At 47.2% G+C, this 15,474-nt stretch overlaps 8 protein-coding genes across 8 annotated transcripts; 5 read left to right on the forward strand and 3 right to left on the reverse strand.

Moving 5' to 3' along the window:
• Positions 1 to 757: 757 nt before the first annotated feature.
• On the forward strand, positions 758 to 2,656 carry I302_103144 (uncharacterized protein; the record flags this gene model as incomplete). Its single annotated transcript, XM_019188516.1, has 7 exons — positions 758 to 1,021; positions 1,118 to 1,210; positions 1,284 to 1,338; positions 1,426 to 1,683; positions 1,838 to 1,960; positions 2,087 to 2,291; positions 2,428 to 2,656. 7 exons carry the CDS (start codon positions 758 to 760, stop codon positions 2,654 to 2,656), a joined length of 1,227 nt encoding a protein of 408 aa, XP_019048078.1.
• Positions 2,657 to 3,212: 556 nt separating this feature from the next.
• I302_103145 (uncharacterized protein) lies at positions 3,213 to 4,124 on the forward strand (the record flags this gene model as incomplete). The annotated part of the gene is made up of 3 exons (XM_019188517.1): positions 3,213 to 3,392; positions 3,503 to 3,685; positions 3,786 to 4,124. 3 exons carry the CDS (start codon positions 3,213 to 3,215, stop codon positions 4,122 to 4,124), a joined length of 702 nt encoding a protein of 233 aa, XP_019048079.1.
• Positions 4,125 to 4,754: 630 nt separating this feature from the next.
• Positions 4,755 to 5,065, forward strand: I302_103146 (uncharacterized protein; the record flags this gene model as incomplete). The annotated part of the gene is made up of 2 exons (XM_065869622.1): positions 4,755 to 4,931; positions 5,018 to 5,065. 2 exons carry the CDS (start codon positions 4,755 to 4,757, stop codon positions 5,063 to 5,065), a joined length of 225 nt encoding a protein of 74 aa, XP_065725694.1.
• Positions 5,066 to 5,150: 85 nt separating this feature from the next.
• On the forward strand, positions 5,151 to 5,903 carry I302_103147 (uncharacterized protein; the record flags this gene model as incomplete). Its single annotated transcript, XM_065869623.1, has 4 exons — positions 5,151 to 5,203; positions 5,292 to 5,369; positions 5,471 to 5,702; positions 5,829 to 5,903. The coding sequence occupies 4 exons, from the start codon at positions 5,151 to 5,153 to the stop codon at positions 5,901 to 5,903; spliced, it is 438 nt and encodes a 145-aa protein (XP_065725695.1).
• Positions 5,904 to 6,566: 663 nt separating this feature from the next.
• Positions 6,567 to 8,516, forward strand: I302_103148 (uncharacterized protein; the record flags this gene model as incomplete). The annotated part of the gene is made up of 12 exons (XM_065869624.1): positions 6,567 to 6,782; positions 6,853 to 7,011; positions 7,072 to 7,145; positions 7,205 to 7,286; positions 7,365 to 7,391; positions 7,457 to 7,578; positions 7,674 to 7,709; positions 7,771 to 7,813; positions 7,890 to 7,911; positions 7,973 to 7,986; positions 8,071 to 8,223; positions 8,289 to 8,516. The coding sequence occupies 12 exons, from the start codon at positions 6,567 to 6,569 to the stop codon at positions 8,514 to 8,516; spliced, it is 1,176 nt and encodes a 391-aa protein (XP_065725696.1).
• A 163-nt stretch (positions 8,517 to 8,679) lies between these two features.
• I302_103149 (uncharacterized protein) lies at positions 8,680 to 9,924 on the reverse strand (the record flags this gene model as incomplete). Its single annotated transcript, XM_019188520.1, has 1 exon — positions 8,680 to 9,924. One exon carries the CDS (start codon positions 9,922 to 9,924, stop codon positions 8,680 to 8,682), a length of 1,245 nt encoding a protein of 414 aa, XP_019048082.1.
• Positions 9,925 to 10,837: 913 nt separating this feature from the next.
• I302_103150 (uncharacterized protein) lies at positions 10,838 to 12,121 on the reverse strand (the record flags this gene model as incomplete). The annotated part of the gene is made up of 5 exons (XM_019188521.1): positions 10,838 to 10,965; positions 11,033 to 11,329; positions 11,387 to 11,554; positions 11,611 to 11,764; positions 11,828 to 12,121. The coding sequence occupies 5 exons, from the start codon at positions 12,119 to 12,121 to the stop codon at positions 10,838 to 10,840; spliced, it is 1,041 nt and encodes a 346-aa protein (XP_019048083.1).
• Positions 12,122 to 13,646: 1,525 nt separating this feature from the next.
• Positions 13,647 to 15,047, reverse strand: I302_103151 (uncharacterized protein; the record flags this gene model as incomplete). Its single annotated transcript, XM_019188522.1, has 7 exons — positions 13,647 to 13,813; positions 13,882 to 14,105; positions 14,162 to 14,231; positions 14,292 to 14,399; positions 14,454 to 14,566; positions 14,634 to 14,668; positions 14,751 to 15,047. The coding sequence occupies 7 exons, from the start codon at positions 15,045 to 15,047 to the stop codon at positions 13,647 to 13,649; spliced, it is 1,014 nt and encodes a 337-aa protein (XP_019048084.1).
• Between the last annotated feature and the right edge of the window lie 427 nt (positions 15,048 to 15,474).

The raw sequence follows: 15,474 nt of genomic DNA on the forward strand, positions 1-15,474 counted from the left end.
ATGAGTATGACGAGGAAGGGAAGAAGGGAAGAAGGGAAACAAGCAACGATGATCACAGAAGGAAGAGTGACAGTACAGCCAGACGGTACAAGTGCAGGCGAGATCGAGTGCTAGAGTATACACACCTTGATCGCTCCTCACTCTCTAATACTCTCCCTATCATTGCGCAATATCTTTAGCATCCTTCATCGTCTATTGAGCTTTACCCGCACTGCTGTCGCTATGTGAGAGAATGTCAGTCTTCACAGGTTAACATTGAACAGGAAGAGAGGATAAATGTGAGGACTGGCGTTGGCTCACTCACCTGATGCCGGAGCATGACACGCTGTCAGTTTGTTCACAGTCTTCCGCTTTCATCCTGTCGTATTCAAGAAAGGACGAGATGAGAATGGTGTTCCTCTCGACTGATCATATATATATATGCTTTCATGGTCTGTTAGGTGGAATATACGATGATACAGTAGGCATCCAAATGTAATGAGTGCTATTTCCCATTACAGATTTACGGGTTAAATTGTAATGGTCTCGGCGATGTCCGCTAATGGTTGTATTTGAATATTCGGCCGCGGTGTAACTAAACCAAAGGACGGCGATCAGTGTCACTGTAAACTCTAAAAAAGTTATAAGTTGAAGATTGAGTCGATAAGAGATATACTGTAGTAGCATAGACAACATCCCATACACATATATATATAAAAGACTAAAATAATACGTCCCTCTCTTGTTCATATCTCTCTCACATCGTCATACATCCACCATGACAGCAACCAAACCAAACGGTACATATACAAACGGGCACACACGCTCACCCATCCAAGCGTCCAACCTCTTCTTCACCCCATTACCACCCACACACGTCGTACCACCGGGAAAGGAGTCTCATGGTCGATACATGTTGACCATCCCTTGGAACAGAGTGTCGGGCTGGGGTCAACCAAAGATTGGTCCGAGGCAGGATTTGACTTTTGATCCATTGGCTGGCGTCTTGCAGTACGCAGTGACTTGTTTCGAGGGTATGAAGGTGGGTCGGGGTCATTGATCTGTACTCGTTATCCGTGACGTGATTTACCAACAACATTGAAGATCACTTGTTGACTTTATAAAATGTCTGTGACAGTGCTACAAATCAGATCAAGGTGATTTGAGACTGTTCAGACCCAAGAAGAATTTCGATAGATTAAAGAGATCGGCTGGAAGACTTGGTTTACCCGTGAGTGTTGGTCCTTGCACAATCATGCCCGTGCATCACCTGTAATAGCTGATATCCTTTTCTCGATGATCAGAATGAATGGGATAACGACGAACTTCTCGAACTATTCGCTAAACTCATGGCTTTGGGTGAGTATATATCATCTCTTCAATACTCATCTTAACCCTGTTCATCGCATACCCCTAACAATGCTGATAAATCAATCTTCGACACAGAGCAACCCCTCGTCCCCTCCACCGACGGATCCAACCTCTACATCCGACCTACTTTACTCGAAACTTCCGAAGGTTTCGGTATAAAGGAAGATGCCTTTGCGGCTGAAGCCTTGTTATACGTTGTCACCACGCTCAACTTGGGATTGGGGTTATACCCTTCCTCAGAGGGCGATAAAGGTATAAAATTAGATGCTTGCAAGGAATATATCAGGGCTTGGCCTGGAGGTACGGGAAGCTACAAGCTGGGAGCCAATTATGGTGAGTTGTTTGTATCATCCAGGAAGAATATTGGGGAATGAGCGGTGGATCAGACGAAGACGATCGTTTGGATGGACGAGTGCAGGATTACCATCGCTGTTATATAGGCTATGCTGCTCGCAGACATTATGCTAATTCGCGTCAATTGCGATAGGTACCGTCAACATCTCCAAGAAACCAGGTTACGCAATGTCGCTCTGGCTTCACGGTAAAGAAGATTTCATTTCTGAAGCTGGAGCCATGAACGTGTTTATCATCAAAGAAGCGCCTGATGGATGTGAGTTTGCTGTCGTTCATCTATCCAGTCCAACCGTCGTACTATCGCTTTTCATTCTTATTCTGCTGCCTATGGCATACAGACAAAAGGTGACCGGGTCAAACTGACTGCCTTCAACCTTACTAGACCTCGAGTTCATCACCATGCCCCTCTCTAACGGAATCGTCCTCCCCGGTATAACACGAGAATCTATTATTGAACTTCTCCAAGATCACGCTTCGGGCAAACAGGCTTTCCCGTTGGAAGGTGTACCTCAGAAGATCAGAGTGGTTGAGAGGGATTTGAGTATGCCTGAGATCATCAAGGGATTAGAAGATGGCACGATGAAGGGGTGAGTCATCATTTAACCCAATCCCCCAATGGTCATGTGTTCGACCAAGCTCACAAAGGATTGTTCTCTCGACCATTCATCTTCATATACCCCACGTAACAAATGCTTACGCTAACTTGATCATCTTCACTTACAGAATGTTCGGCTGCGGTACCGGCGTAGTAGTCGTGACAGTCGGCGAGATCCAATACCAATCACAGACTTACAAGATCCCTTCCAACCCCATCATCAAGGTACTCCGAGATACCATGACGGGTATCCAGAGGGGGAAGATCGACGAGGGTCGATCGTGGAGCTTCAAGGTACCTGAGTGGAATCCTCAGGGGAAAGATGGCGAGGAGGAGGAGCATGTCACTGCTGCGTAGATCACTGATCTGCAAAATTACATACACACTCGTTGATTGATTGGACAGAAATAGATGTGGTGGTTTCGTAGATTTGTTATATAGGATATACGGTACGTTAAATGCATTTAGACTGACTGTATGTTAACATCATTCAAACAACATTCGGCTGCCAAGTGTTATGTTAGAGGAACTCGTGGATTTCTGAATCGATGGATTGATGGTTTGATGGTCAATGATGCTGATACATAAACAGCTCCTTGTCTCCGCCTGATCTTTACCTTGAGACGATCTGTTGGCCTTGATGATTCGCGGAACATGCGCATCGACAATGATCTATTATTAGGCTACCTAATCACTGTCGAATAGGTGATACTTCGCAGAAGCTTTCTGGCCTTCTTTCGAGAACATGCCACCTGATCATGGACAGTGGGTTCGATCGATCTCTCACATTCTGTTTGATAAAGTACAAAAAGCTTTGATACTCTCAAAGAAACCAGTGCTTGTCAACATGCGAAAGACAGTAATCATCAACTACTGAACTCAGCACAGACCTAAACGAGTATCATCAAGCACGATGCGACCACTCTCCCTTGTCTTTTTAACCGCCGCCATCATCAGTGTGTCACCCATCGCGTGGGCTCAGAACATCCCCAGAGGTTTCCTCGGTTGGCATACTTTACAATCTGATGGTCTGCCCGTTTATTCTTTACCGTCCAACGAGAACCTTCCTTCAGCCACGAGAGATCAATGTATTGTCAGTGAGAAGTCATCAATCGACAATATCCCTCTTACGATCTCTAGAATAATAGCTCGGTCAGCGACGGGGCTTGTAACACTACGAGCTGACACTTGTTCTTGAACCAGGCGAACTGCCTTCAAACTGACCCAGACTATCAATATGCTTTCTTTTGGAATACCCTCGACCCGCACGATTCCAGCAAGACGATCCCCCATTGTAGATGTTGGAGATACCCTGCTTCGGACGCTTATGTATCTGGTGATCCGATTGGGGGATGCGACCTTCAAGGAGTTGGACATAGCTATGCGGTAAGTAAATTTCATCATCCACTCAGATTAAACTTTGATGCTGCATCTCACATCCACCAGATCAAGTGACATCAGACTGACTCTCATCTGCCCAATCTAGGAACTCGCCACCCAACCCAAATACATCTTCACAGGCTGCTGGTCCGCCCTCAGTCCCACAGCTCCTCAACCATTCACCGTCTATTCCTTCCTCCAATGCCTGGGGATCTGCCAGCAACGAGTTACGGCCAAGACACTCAAATACGCTGTAGTACAATCAGATCCGATCGGTCAATGGTACTGCCGATGTTCCAACAGCGAGTCAGATTTCTTACCTTATCCTCGGAGCGTTATGGCGAACTGTGAGGAGAGGAGGTTCTATATCTACAAGTGGCCTCAGAGTGTGGGTCCGAGTCAGGCTGCCAGGAAGAGGAAGACACGAGGTACCTCAAGGAGGTGAGGTGGGATGGGTGGGATCCATCTTGATTGTGATTGATGGTAGTGGAGCATCAGAATAATGAGCGTAATCTCTCGCATCTTCTCTTGTGTGGATCAGTGTGAGACTGTATGTGTATATATCCATATCTACTATGTCGTGATCGTTTCATATGCACTTGACTCCTGTATATCCCGCAGATAAATGACGTCGTTCAAGATCAGCAAGCCAAGTGCCCATCTGACGGGGCTGCGGACGAAATCGATAGCCAAAGGATGTGCAAGAAGTCGCTTGAAGATTGTCATTGACGATTTCTCATGAAGCTGTGCAACAATGATCCGCAATCATTGATCAAGTCTTATCGCCTTCCCATCAGTACTGTAGGCAGGACAACGTCGGTCAGATTCGATCTGATCGCTTCGGCCATGAGGGATGAGCTTGTGTGCTGTGAACTCAGCACACAATCAATCAATCAATACCCACCAGCTTCTCCATCAGTCCGATCTGGACGCTGCACATCACGATCATGACATTTGACAGATAAGCATCATTGTATTCCCTGGTACATATCAAGCAGGTTCTCACCTTCTCCTTACAACCTCTTTCTTCCCGGCGCTGCCAAACATCGTATCGAACAGTAAGAAAACTCACAAGATGCCATTTCTTTCAACAGCCATTTTGTCTCTAGTGTTTACACTCTCCTCCGTCGTCCTCGCTCAAGACTTTCCAGCTGGTTATACGGGATGCTACACCATCGATCCAAGTAGTCCACCTACTGGTCTGAACCCTGCCGAATTCAACCTCCCGCATGATAATAGGAACCAATGTATTGTGAGTTTGTGAAGGAACTCTCGATTGTCTGCCTGGAGTAACCGTGCTCGAACAGCATTGACTGATGTAATATAAACGCGGTTCAGGCGACATTTTTCCAATCCGAGATCTTGGCACCCCACGCTTTCTTCTGATACACCATTGATCCAAACAACAGTGAACTCGCCATTGGCAATTGCAGATGCTCCTATCCGGCTCCACCTGTAGATACTTGGAAGCATGGCGATGCCGTCGGAGACTGTATTGTCGACGCTGTGCGGGATAGTTATGGTGTGAGTGGTGTGTTGCATCTCCTCAGTCTTCGATGGTGGCGTCGAATAGTCGGATAGCAGTACGCTGATCTAATGAGTCTCCTGACAGTCCTACCTTACCCGACCGACATACCGATTCACGGGTTGCTACGATCTCATCGATTCCCACTCACCCTCTTCCTTCCCCGTCAGTGGACCTGAAGAATGCTTGTCCATCTGTCCAACCATCAGGTCAAACTTGAAATATTATGCTATCGACATCGACTCTGACAGGCAATGGGGTTGTAGATGTATCACCGACGAATCATACATCTTACCGTTCCCTCAAACCGTTCTGGTCGATTGTGATGTTGGATCGTACTTCATCTATCGGTACGATCCCATCGTCTCACCCAGTCAAGCTGTCAGGAAGAGACAGAAGCAACAGAAGATCCTGCAGATAGAGGAGCAGGGTAGTCTTTGCCCAGAAGGATTGGAGGCTTGTCCAGTCTCGAGAGATGGTGCACAAAGTGATTATGAGGTAAGTGGGGTTACTCGCCGAATGATATGTTACGTGATTGTGAGCACATGGGCAAAATGTACAGTCCTGACTTCGCGTGGTGATACTTTTGAAATGCATTATGCTAACAAAAGGTCGTTGATGCAGTGCATCGATACCACCCTTGAACTGGAGTCGTGCGGTGGTTGCGACTTTGAGGAGAGTTCAAACGGGGTAGATTGAGTTGACACGAACTGGTCTAGCCGGTGCTCGTGTCTGGCTAACCCAGTCATAGTTGTACTTCCCTCCCTGGAGTGTCAGCTGGATCGGTCCTGTGCTCCCAAGGTACATGTCAAGTGACAGGTTGTGAGAAGGGTTATTCCCTAGTCGATGGGTCATGCATGCTGCAAAGACTTCGATGATGATGGTGCACCTGTCTTCCAGCGAGTCGTTGGATGGTGGGATCGGTTGTATATACGTTGAATCAAAGGTACAGGACCTATGGACTCTTGATCATGCATGCAAAGTGGACATGTGTTGGTACGGTTAGTCATCTCCCCTCAGTACAGGCACATCATCCAGGAAAGTTCATCTTTTAGCTTTCGATCACGGCATCTAAGGATCGTCGCATGGTTGATCCTTGACTTTGGGTTCATGTAAACAAACAATTCCGATTTTGGAAATATTCCCCCAAGCAATCGACAATTGCAATGCTTGTTCAGTCACTCTTCGTGATCAATCCAGTGCACAACATCCTTGTTGTCTCTGCATTATATATGTTGGGAACGATCTGGAGACCATGATCAGGACTAGCACATAACATAAAACACTCTCCCGAACATCCCTTTCAAGCCCTCTCTTCCTCCCAACCTCCGTCCTTCTCACCTCTCACCATCATCTCTTGTCATGGCGATGCAACCGCCCTACAACGAAACCGCATTTCTAGAACATCTAGAGACCGAAGCTCGAAGTCTCTATCAATCTCATCAGGGATTGGCATTTGGTCCTTATGTCTTCGGATATGCTGCCGACGGCTTCGCGTTCGGATTACTGGGATTACAAGTATTACAATGGTATACCATGTCTTACGCTACGGAAAGGAGGATGATTAGGATACTTGTGGTGAGTTGTCCACATTCTCTATCAGAGCCCCTTGACCCATGCAAAGTATCCTACTGACACTCGACCCTAGTGGTGGACATTCTGCGTCAGCACAGCGTACACCATCCTGACTGCCAGATACATGCTCAACCTCTTCGCGTTTGGCTTTGACGTATATCGCAATTTCTTCAACCTTTCATGGGTCACCACGTTCTTCCTGCTGGACGCAGTGATACAAACGCCCATTACCGTGAGTGATCTCGCTTGCTTGTCTGGTTCAGACGCTCACCAGGCTAAGGCATTGTTCCAGGCATTTTTCGCACATCGCGCCCATATATTACTGGGTAGACCGAGATGGTTCACTATGATTATGGTTCCATTGCTGTCAGTATTACACGTACCCAAGTTCGACTCCTCGCGAGCTCAGAGCTGACCAATTCCAGGCTCCTCACATTCTCCACCTGTTTCGCACTCAAGATCAAAGCTCCCCGTATAGCTATAGATCGGCTGTCAGAACGTAGTCGGGTGAGTAGTGACACTCTCTTCTTCAACCCATTGGTGATATCGAATGCTCGCTTGCGATACTAACTTGAAGTGTTATAGCTCACCACCTCCCTGTCGCTCTCCTGGGTGAGTCTTGACTGCGAGTGTACCAAGCTGGATTGCATCTGCTGAAGTCAATCACATTGCAATAGCTCACTCTCACCGTCTTCCAAGATCTGGTCGTTTCAGGAGCAATATGTTGGTCTTTGCTGTGCAAGAAGTCATTGGTGAAGGCATTCGAGGAAACGGATGGCTGGATGAAGAAATTGGTTATGTGAGTTTCTACCTGATACCTCTTTGATGGCTGTACTCGGCGCCCGCTTGCAAAATAGAAACAATCCTATGCTGACCATGCTTTCCACTGTTCAGCGTCTTTTTAGAAGCTCAAGCTGCACCCACTATATTGTAAGCTCTATTCTCGCAATGACACCGCTCATTCCTGGTAGTTCCTGCGGCTTCCTCATAGCGTTTGCGGCGAAACCTCAGTGGAATCTCTCAGCCTTCTTCCTGTGAGTTCCTGTCGTATGTTGATGGTTGGAGTCCAGCTGACCTCTTGGAACCCCTTCGCCACTTCACTGCCTATAGATGTACACCGAAAGTCTATGCAGTCTCACTTTTGGGAATACTAAATGCCAGATATTTCCTCAAGAGAGACTTGGCACCTCAAGGTGTATTTCAGATTGTAGGTTATCAGTGTAGTGTCTTTTCGATGTTCCGATCAGAAAAGGACACTCCGTTGACAGATATATATACCCCTTCTTATCAGAATCGACCTAAATTCCCGCGACTCTCATCATACAAATCAGCCTTCACTGTCAAAATACATTATCCCAATTCTCCGCAACCTGGTTCAGACCGATATCGTGCCGCCAATGCGACTCAGACGGAAATACGCGTGGAGACTGAGACTATTCAAGAGGTGAACAAACATACGTAATAATCTTGTCCGAGCTACGGCTAACTTCTCATGGCCATCTGATCCAGACTTATCATCTTCAGCCTTATCCTGTTGCGAAATCTGTCAATCGTGGCCGGTCGCACGAATCATTCTCCGATGCGGAAGTTGTATCTTTGGGGCAAACGCCAGTAGAAGAGCTTGGAGACATTCTATTGCATGATCAGGTGGAGACAATCGATAGAACGGATCGTATACCGAGGGCAAGGTCAAAATCTTGTGGGTTCACTCTATTCAATGGTCCGGACTACAGCTAACGCTTTGTCTTTCAGTATCCTAGGAGTATAGGAAGGATGGCATGCATATGTATCTCCACTCAAGCTCCCATCTTGGACCTCTACAAGCTCCGAACATACAGTCGACGGACAGGCGGTATCTACTGGTTATCCTTACGAAACTAGTCAAACTTCTCAGATTGATCTACATACCACTTCCTGCTTTCGACAAGAAGCCTTGCCAATGACTATCGGCGTATCTAACGAACTCGTTTTTTGTGTCCCTGGCAAATCTTGAGGCCGAATCAAAAGCTGACTTCAATGAGTTACTGATGCTTGGCCTCGTCGATCGGTCCATCTGATCTTCGTCGAACCAGTGTGATACTGATGACAAGTCGATATCCTCCCATGTTTTAGTTGAGGTGTCTCCTACGTTGCTTGCAGGTGCCTTAGCCCGACTAGAGCCTGCTTCAGAGGCCGATTCGCTCAGGGGCGTGTATATAAACCCTTGGGAATTCCAAGGGGTCGCCGAGGTCGAGTATAGTGTCGGTTGACGGGGGAAATAGTCAATTTCTTCGAACTCTTCTTCGTCGGTAGGAGCCGCTGTTAGCAGTAATTGAGTGGTGGGACCCGTGACGAAAGGAGTGGTAGGAGAGCTGGCGGTAGGGGGGTCATTGGCGGAATTTGCAGTAGAGCTTGAAAGTACAGGTTGGTCGTCTGAGCTGTTGGAATCATTGATAGCTGTGTTTGACGAACATGCCGTCTGGAGATTAGGTGGATAATCCATTACCAACGGTTTACCTTTGAAAAGGGTTTTGGTATCAAGTGAGGGAAGGCTAGGTGGTCGGGATAAGGTGTTGTTGGTAGGCCAAGGCGGAATGGAGAATCGACCTTGAGCGATCTGCTCACTGATTTGTGGTCTTCCATTTCGGCTCTCAACCTTAACGGCATTAGATCTGGAAAGACTTGAAGTGTTGGTTGAGACAGTGTTGCAGGACGCGTTGGACCACGCAGCGCTGGACCGAGAAGGTCTCACAGATGGACATAAAGACCGGTCGCTACCCGCTGGCTCTTTGGATTTACCACCACTAACTCCCAACTGGGAAGCCATTCGGTCTAAGCGTAACAAGTACAGCTCATGGTCCTTATACATTCTGGCACATGTTTCATCGTAATCTCTTCTCTGCGGCCGAGCACCTGATGACAAATCCTGATAATCGTTGTCAAGCCTTTTTCTCTTGGCTTCAAGGAGCAGTATGTCCTTCAGTTCGCTCAGGGCGTCTGGTTCGCCCAAGAGGGCTTGTCGGTAGGGTGTTCTGTTAGCTTCGGCGGATCCGCTCGCTTGGCTTTCGTCGCACTTTCGCCGCGCAGACTTCATGACGAAAATTTTGGTTACCGCCTCCTCTTTCCTTTGCGCCAGAGATCTCCCCGATGGAGCGTTTTTGTCCATGGCATTGATGAGCCTACATTCGTCACTGTACCACTGGCGTAGCAATGTTTGATTGTTTGAGTACTGCGCTGTTCCGATGTTGGACTTTGTAATCAACGAAGGTGGAGGAATTGCAAAGCCCGAGACTCGCCAATTGCTGTATAAGTTCTCGTTCTTATGATGGGAGGGTTTGATAAAGGGTGCAGAGATACACTTCTTCAGATCGTGACAACTTGGTCTGCCATTCCACATAGGCGGATCATGTGTAAGGCGGGATGATGAGGACGCCGACAAGGATGAAGTGAGTCTTCTCATGGTATTCTGGGACGGAGTCATGGCGTAAAACGTGAATGTGAGGGGATTTGCGAAAGGTGTATAGTGTGCAATATGAGTGGTGAGGGTAATCCGGATTGGAATTCCGTGAGTTGTGAAGGTAGGTTGGAATTTGTGGTGTCTTAAGGATGGCTCACTACTGAGACTTTGCCGTCCACTTCCAAAAATCCGGCATATATGGTCTTTTCTAAGCCTGACCTAGATCTGAACATTTTGGACGTTCCTTTCAGAATTTATGGGCTCAAAGGACGGCTTTAGTCCAAACATTTCGATTTCGCTCCTGAGGGACCGAGTCGTCTGAGGTATTGAATGGATCGACGTCGCTACTGTAAATTCATTAGCGCTATGACCTCATAAACTACCCGTAGATTGTCATCAATAGAGATGTCTTGTATGGCTACAAGCAAATTTAAGCGTGGCTGTGCCGCGATGCCTTTTTCAAATATACTATACATTTAATGTCGATCATCTCCCCTAATGTTATTATAACGATATGTACATGCTCGCTCAAAAAGAAAACCCAGAAAGAAAATGAGAGAGCGGTTATTTTGATTGTCCGTAATCCAATTGTCCATGAAGGCTTGTCGCCCTCTGTCACCGCCTAGTATTTGATGGTGAAGATTTGGTTAGTGTTATCCTCGAAACATTCCCACGTTTGGAGTCTCTTCTCGATGTCGTAAGGAGATTGTGCTGTCTTTCCTGAGTCCTCGACGACATCAAGACAGGTGTCTGAAAGAGCACATTTCAGTGTCAGCAAATTATCATGTGCAAAAAAGAGGAATGTGCCAGCACTCACTACCGCCGTTATCAACTCTCAATTTATCTCCAGTGTAATCCCATCTTTGAGTCTCGGAAGCTTTGTTGCAATCATCGATCCAAACGGCTTGACCGTTACCGCCAGCAACGTTGGAGTTGAGGCATTTGTCTGGCCATTCTCTCAGTTTGATCTCGCCCTTTTGACCGCCGGTGACCCAGAACAGCTGGTATTTAGATGTGTCCGAGTCGTTGGGAGCACAGTAAGCGATGTTCACTTGAGTGCCGGAATCGACCTTGGCAGAGTCAACAGTGACACAGAGATCGTCTCGGCCGTTGGCTGAGATGAGAGCAATGTCAGCATGTCGCCGAATTCATGTAAAGCCAGGTTACATACGATGAAGTCTGTGAGATCCATCGGCTGGATCAGGATAGACATCCTTCACTGGGACAGAAGGTACAGGAGGCTTAGGGGTGTTTCCATTGTTACCACCATTGTCGCCACCGCTGTTACCGCCACCGTTGGGGTCCAAGTTGTTCCCATTGTCATCGATGGGGTACCAGACTATGACAGACAGATGAGCGATGAACTTTATTGAAAAAGACGAGAGTATGGCTCACTCTGATTGGTGTTACCAGTGGTACACTTCCAAGTTTGGGTACCTTCCCATTCGCTACCTTGGTCCAGACATTGGTCGCCTCCAGTGATAGCAATTCTGTTGTCACCGGTCAAGTACCAGGTTTGTTGGAAGAGGGTTGGGTACGATGTCCAGAGCTAGTGTTCCTATCAGACCACTGATTCATATACATTGATGGAGGTGAAAAAGGGGCAACTCACCTTGACGATCTCGTTGTTATCTCGTCCGGTACCAGCGTCGAGGGCCAGCCCAGATGGGACATGGATCACGCTTCCGGAACCAGGATTGATGTTCCACTTTTGCGCTTGGGCACAGTCAACCGTTTGGACTCTAACTCCATCACCGAAGGCATCACCTGGGACGGAAAGACATTGTCCATTTCTGTTTGACTTGATTCTGACACCGTTGTATCGTTTACCAAGGGAGCGGTCAACAGGTGATGCGGAGGCAATAGCCAAGAACGGAAGGAGAGCTACAAGGGATAAGAGTTGCATGTTGTTTGAGATTCGTTGATCAAAGAGGCGTATGGGAGACCTAGCGGTAAATTATAGAGCTACGAGGGAAAACAATTAGTTAGTTGTTGTTTGAAGAAGGAGACTGATCTGTCAAGTCTTCCAAAGCGTCCTTTATATACCTTGCAAATGCTCAAATATGGAGGTGGAGAAGCTCTTCTTCGGCCGGTCCGAAGGTGAAGGTGTGACACCAGAGCAAGAGATCATCATGTACACAACATCGTAGATTCCGTATTGTCAGATGACCTTTCGCTTGACAATGACGTTCCACCATCCGACAAACATAGACTTGCCTCTTGAGGTATGTGGGTCATGGAACGTTTGTGTATTGCTTGTTTCTACATTGCCTATCCGGGGGGTCGGAACATGCTTATCCAGGGATGTCAACATTGGTCTATACCACGTTGGGTAGGAATGTCAACAAACAAAGAAGAAATCAGGCGGAGCCGAAGATCTCTGACCGACGTGGTCCTCATGACGTAGGTGACAAGAGAGCGGAAAAGTGCGGGGCTGTGAGGTTGGTGTTGGGCCACACAACGGAAAGAACATCGGTAAGCAAGACCATCGGATGAAACATATAACACGATAAACTTTCGAACTAACCTTGTCCGTCGATCATCATTCATTCTTTGTTTACATCTATTCTGTTCTGTTTTGTCAGTTGTAACTCAGGTCCGATCTCGGCGTAAAACTACGGATAGGAAATTTCCCCAAAAGATTTATGGGGTATCCACATGGGATTCCATAAGTGAAAAACAAGTAAACAAAGCCAATAGAGTTTAAGCATACCGTTGCTCTCTTTCGGTCCTTGTTCCTAGAGATGGGCATTGCTTGGCAACATACCAATAGCATCTCATCTCCGTCGACCGGAAGGCTTTTCTGATCAGCACACATAGCGTGATTGATGGAGTTGCAGTATGGATATAGGTCACATTTGTCGCTTCCGATCGTGGACCCCTACCAAGCGCAACAAACAATGCTCGATAGCCCTTGATCTGAACCTGGTCCTCCGAAAATTGGATGACGGACCCACTGCCGTTACTGGCAAACCGGAAAAGATCGGAACCATGCTACCAGATGTACCGAGCATGCTGTGTACCTGCCGAGTGACCTGTAGGATGTCTCACCTCACCCTGCTCAAACACATCTCGTCAATTTGGAGCGGTTGATCACTTGACCTGTTTCGACAAAGATGGCTGGCCGCGTCTGAAAGCATCGCACGGAAATGCCTGGGACTGACCCAATGTGGGCACGGAATATGGTCTCGTCTATGAACAGGTCTCACAATAAGTGTCATGACGTGTTGGGCTAAGACATCCACTAGGGATGACTCGAACTCAACTAGATAGCCGTCTCCGAGATGTCGAAGCGAGTGGATTCAATTGTGCCACGACCCAAAGTAGTCAAGACACTAGCGCGGCGAGGCAGTCTCAGGAGGTTCAGTCACATACCATTCATAAGCATAGTATAGTATATTGACAAGCAATAGCAATATAGGATAACTGTGTTAACAATCGTCCGCATCATCATCACCGAAAACAGTAAAAATCTGTTGACGATTACCCTCATAACAGGTCCAAGTCTGTAATCTCTCTAGCCTGTCATAAGGTTGCTGAGGTGTTCTAGGTGAATTCAACTCGACGTCAAGGCAGAGAGTGTACGCCTCAGACCGATCTGCGTGCAATTAGCAAATTAGCACGCAAGGCGAGTAAACTGCTATAGGTCATGTGAACAATACCCACTGTTCGAGTTCAGCGCCAGCGTGGTCCCATCCCATAACCAATTTTGCCTAGTGCTTGAGCTTCCACAGCCATAAGTGGTAAGTCGGGCGCCATTTATCGGGTGTTGTCCGGCGTCAAGACAAAGTGACGGATGTGCTTGGAGGGATACACGGCTAGGGATGTTGAGCGAGATATTCCAGAGTTGCAAGTGAGCATACGGGGAGGTATCAGGAAGACAATAGGAGCTGGGATACTAAGTCAGCCCATGAGCTCCCAGATGAAGGATATGAGTCGTACTCACATGTCCACAAGCTGATTCACTGAAGCAACACCATTACCAACCATGACACACAAGTCCGGTCTTCCGTATGCTGTGACACGGGTCAACAGATCGGATTTTCTCTGTCAATCAGCAAGAAGGACTGACTCACGGTGAATACGTCTGCCATCACTAATTGGATGATCCACGTACACAGGGCCCGAAGGGATAGATGGTTGTACGCCCGGAGTCGTGGGTGTTGTAGCGATGATTGTCCAGACTAATTATGAGCACCGATTACCAGAGTTCAAGATTAGTACTCGCATCAGCTCACCTTGATTGGCGTTACCGGTGGTACAAGTGTAGGTTTGAGGCCCATTTAACCCTTCATCCAGACATTGAGACCCATTGGTAATTGCGATCCTATCATCATCGGTAAGATACCAGCTAACCGTGAGGGCCTTCAGTCAGTTGATCGACATGTCATGTCGCATCAATCATGAGTGTAACTCACATTTGTCGGAACAGACCAGGGTACGAGGTCCATACCTGATTGTAATAACCTCTCGTCAGCGCAAGAATACGATTGCAGTATCCTAAAAGACAATGTCCAGGCGGAAGATCCACCTACCTTGATGATAGCGTTATCTTCATCACCTGTACCCGCATCCAGAGCCCACTGAGTTCCGCTGATGAGTATACTATCTGATCCAGGATTGATGTCCCATTCAACCGCTGAGCTACAGTTGACAGTGGTCACTCGTGTCCCATCTTGCCATTCTGCTGGTGGGGCTACGGGTGAGAGGCATTTGAGGGATCGGTAGGATTGGATTTTGACAGATGAATAACGCTTGGTAAGTGAAGCGGCGAGAGTGCGTGGGAGAAGAGTAGGGAGTAGAATCAGCATGATGGGAATGTCGATGAACATGATGGGAACGAGGTGTTGTTATCAAGTGTTATTGAATGACCGTTGTCGAAAGTTCTTGTCGATAAGCACTCGAGGTAGGGGCTGTGAGAATCAGATGACAAAGGATAAGAAGCTATTGATATCGGCCATGACGAAGTGATGATAGACTGAAAGGTGATGATTGCATGTAAACACGAGGTACTGTATGATGGTGATGACTGGAGTGACGATGGTGATGACTGGAGTGACGATGGCGACGGTAATATATAACACAATGAGATGCAGATCATTCCCCTTTCCCTTTGCATCCACTTGATAAACATTCAATACATAGCTTATTATACTTGTTGTATATACTTATACATACTTGTTGTTCTTATTTTTAATACTCTGTGATTGTCCGTGGGCAATAATTAATCATTCAAACCGATTGTCCGTACGAGAAGGA

The sequence above is a fragment of the Kwoniella bestiolae genome, chromosome 2 (assembly GCF_000512585.2).
Source record: "Kwoniella bestiolae CBS 10118 chromosome 2, complete sequence".
Lineage (NCBI taxonomy): Eukaryota > Fungi > Basidiomycota > Tremellomycetes > Tremellales > Cryptococcaceae > Kwoniella > Kwoniella bestiolae.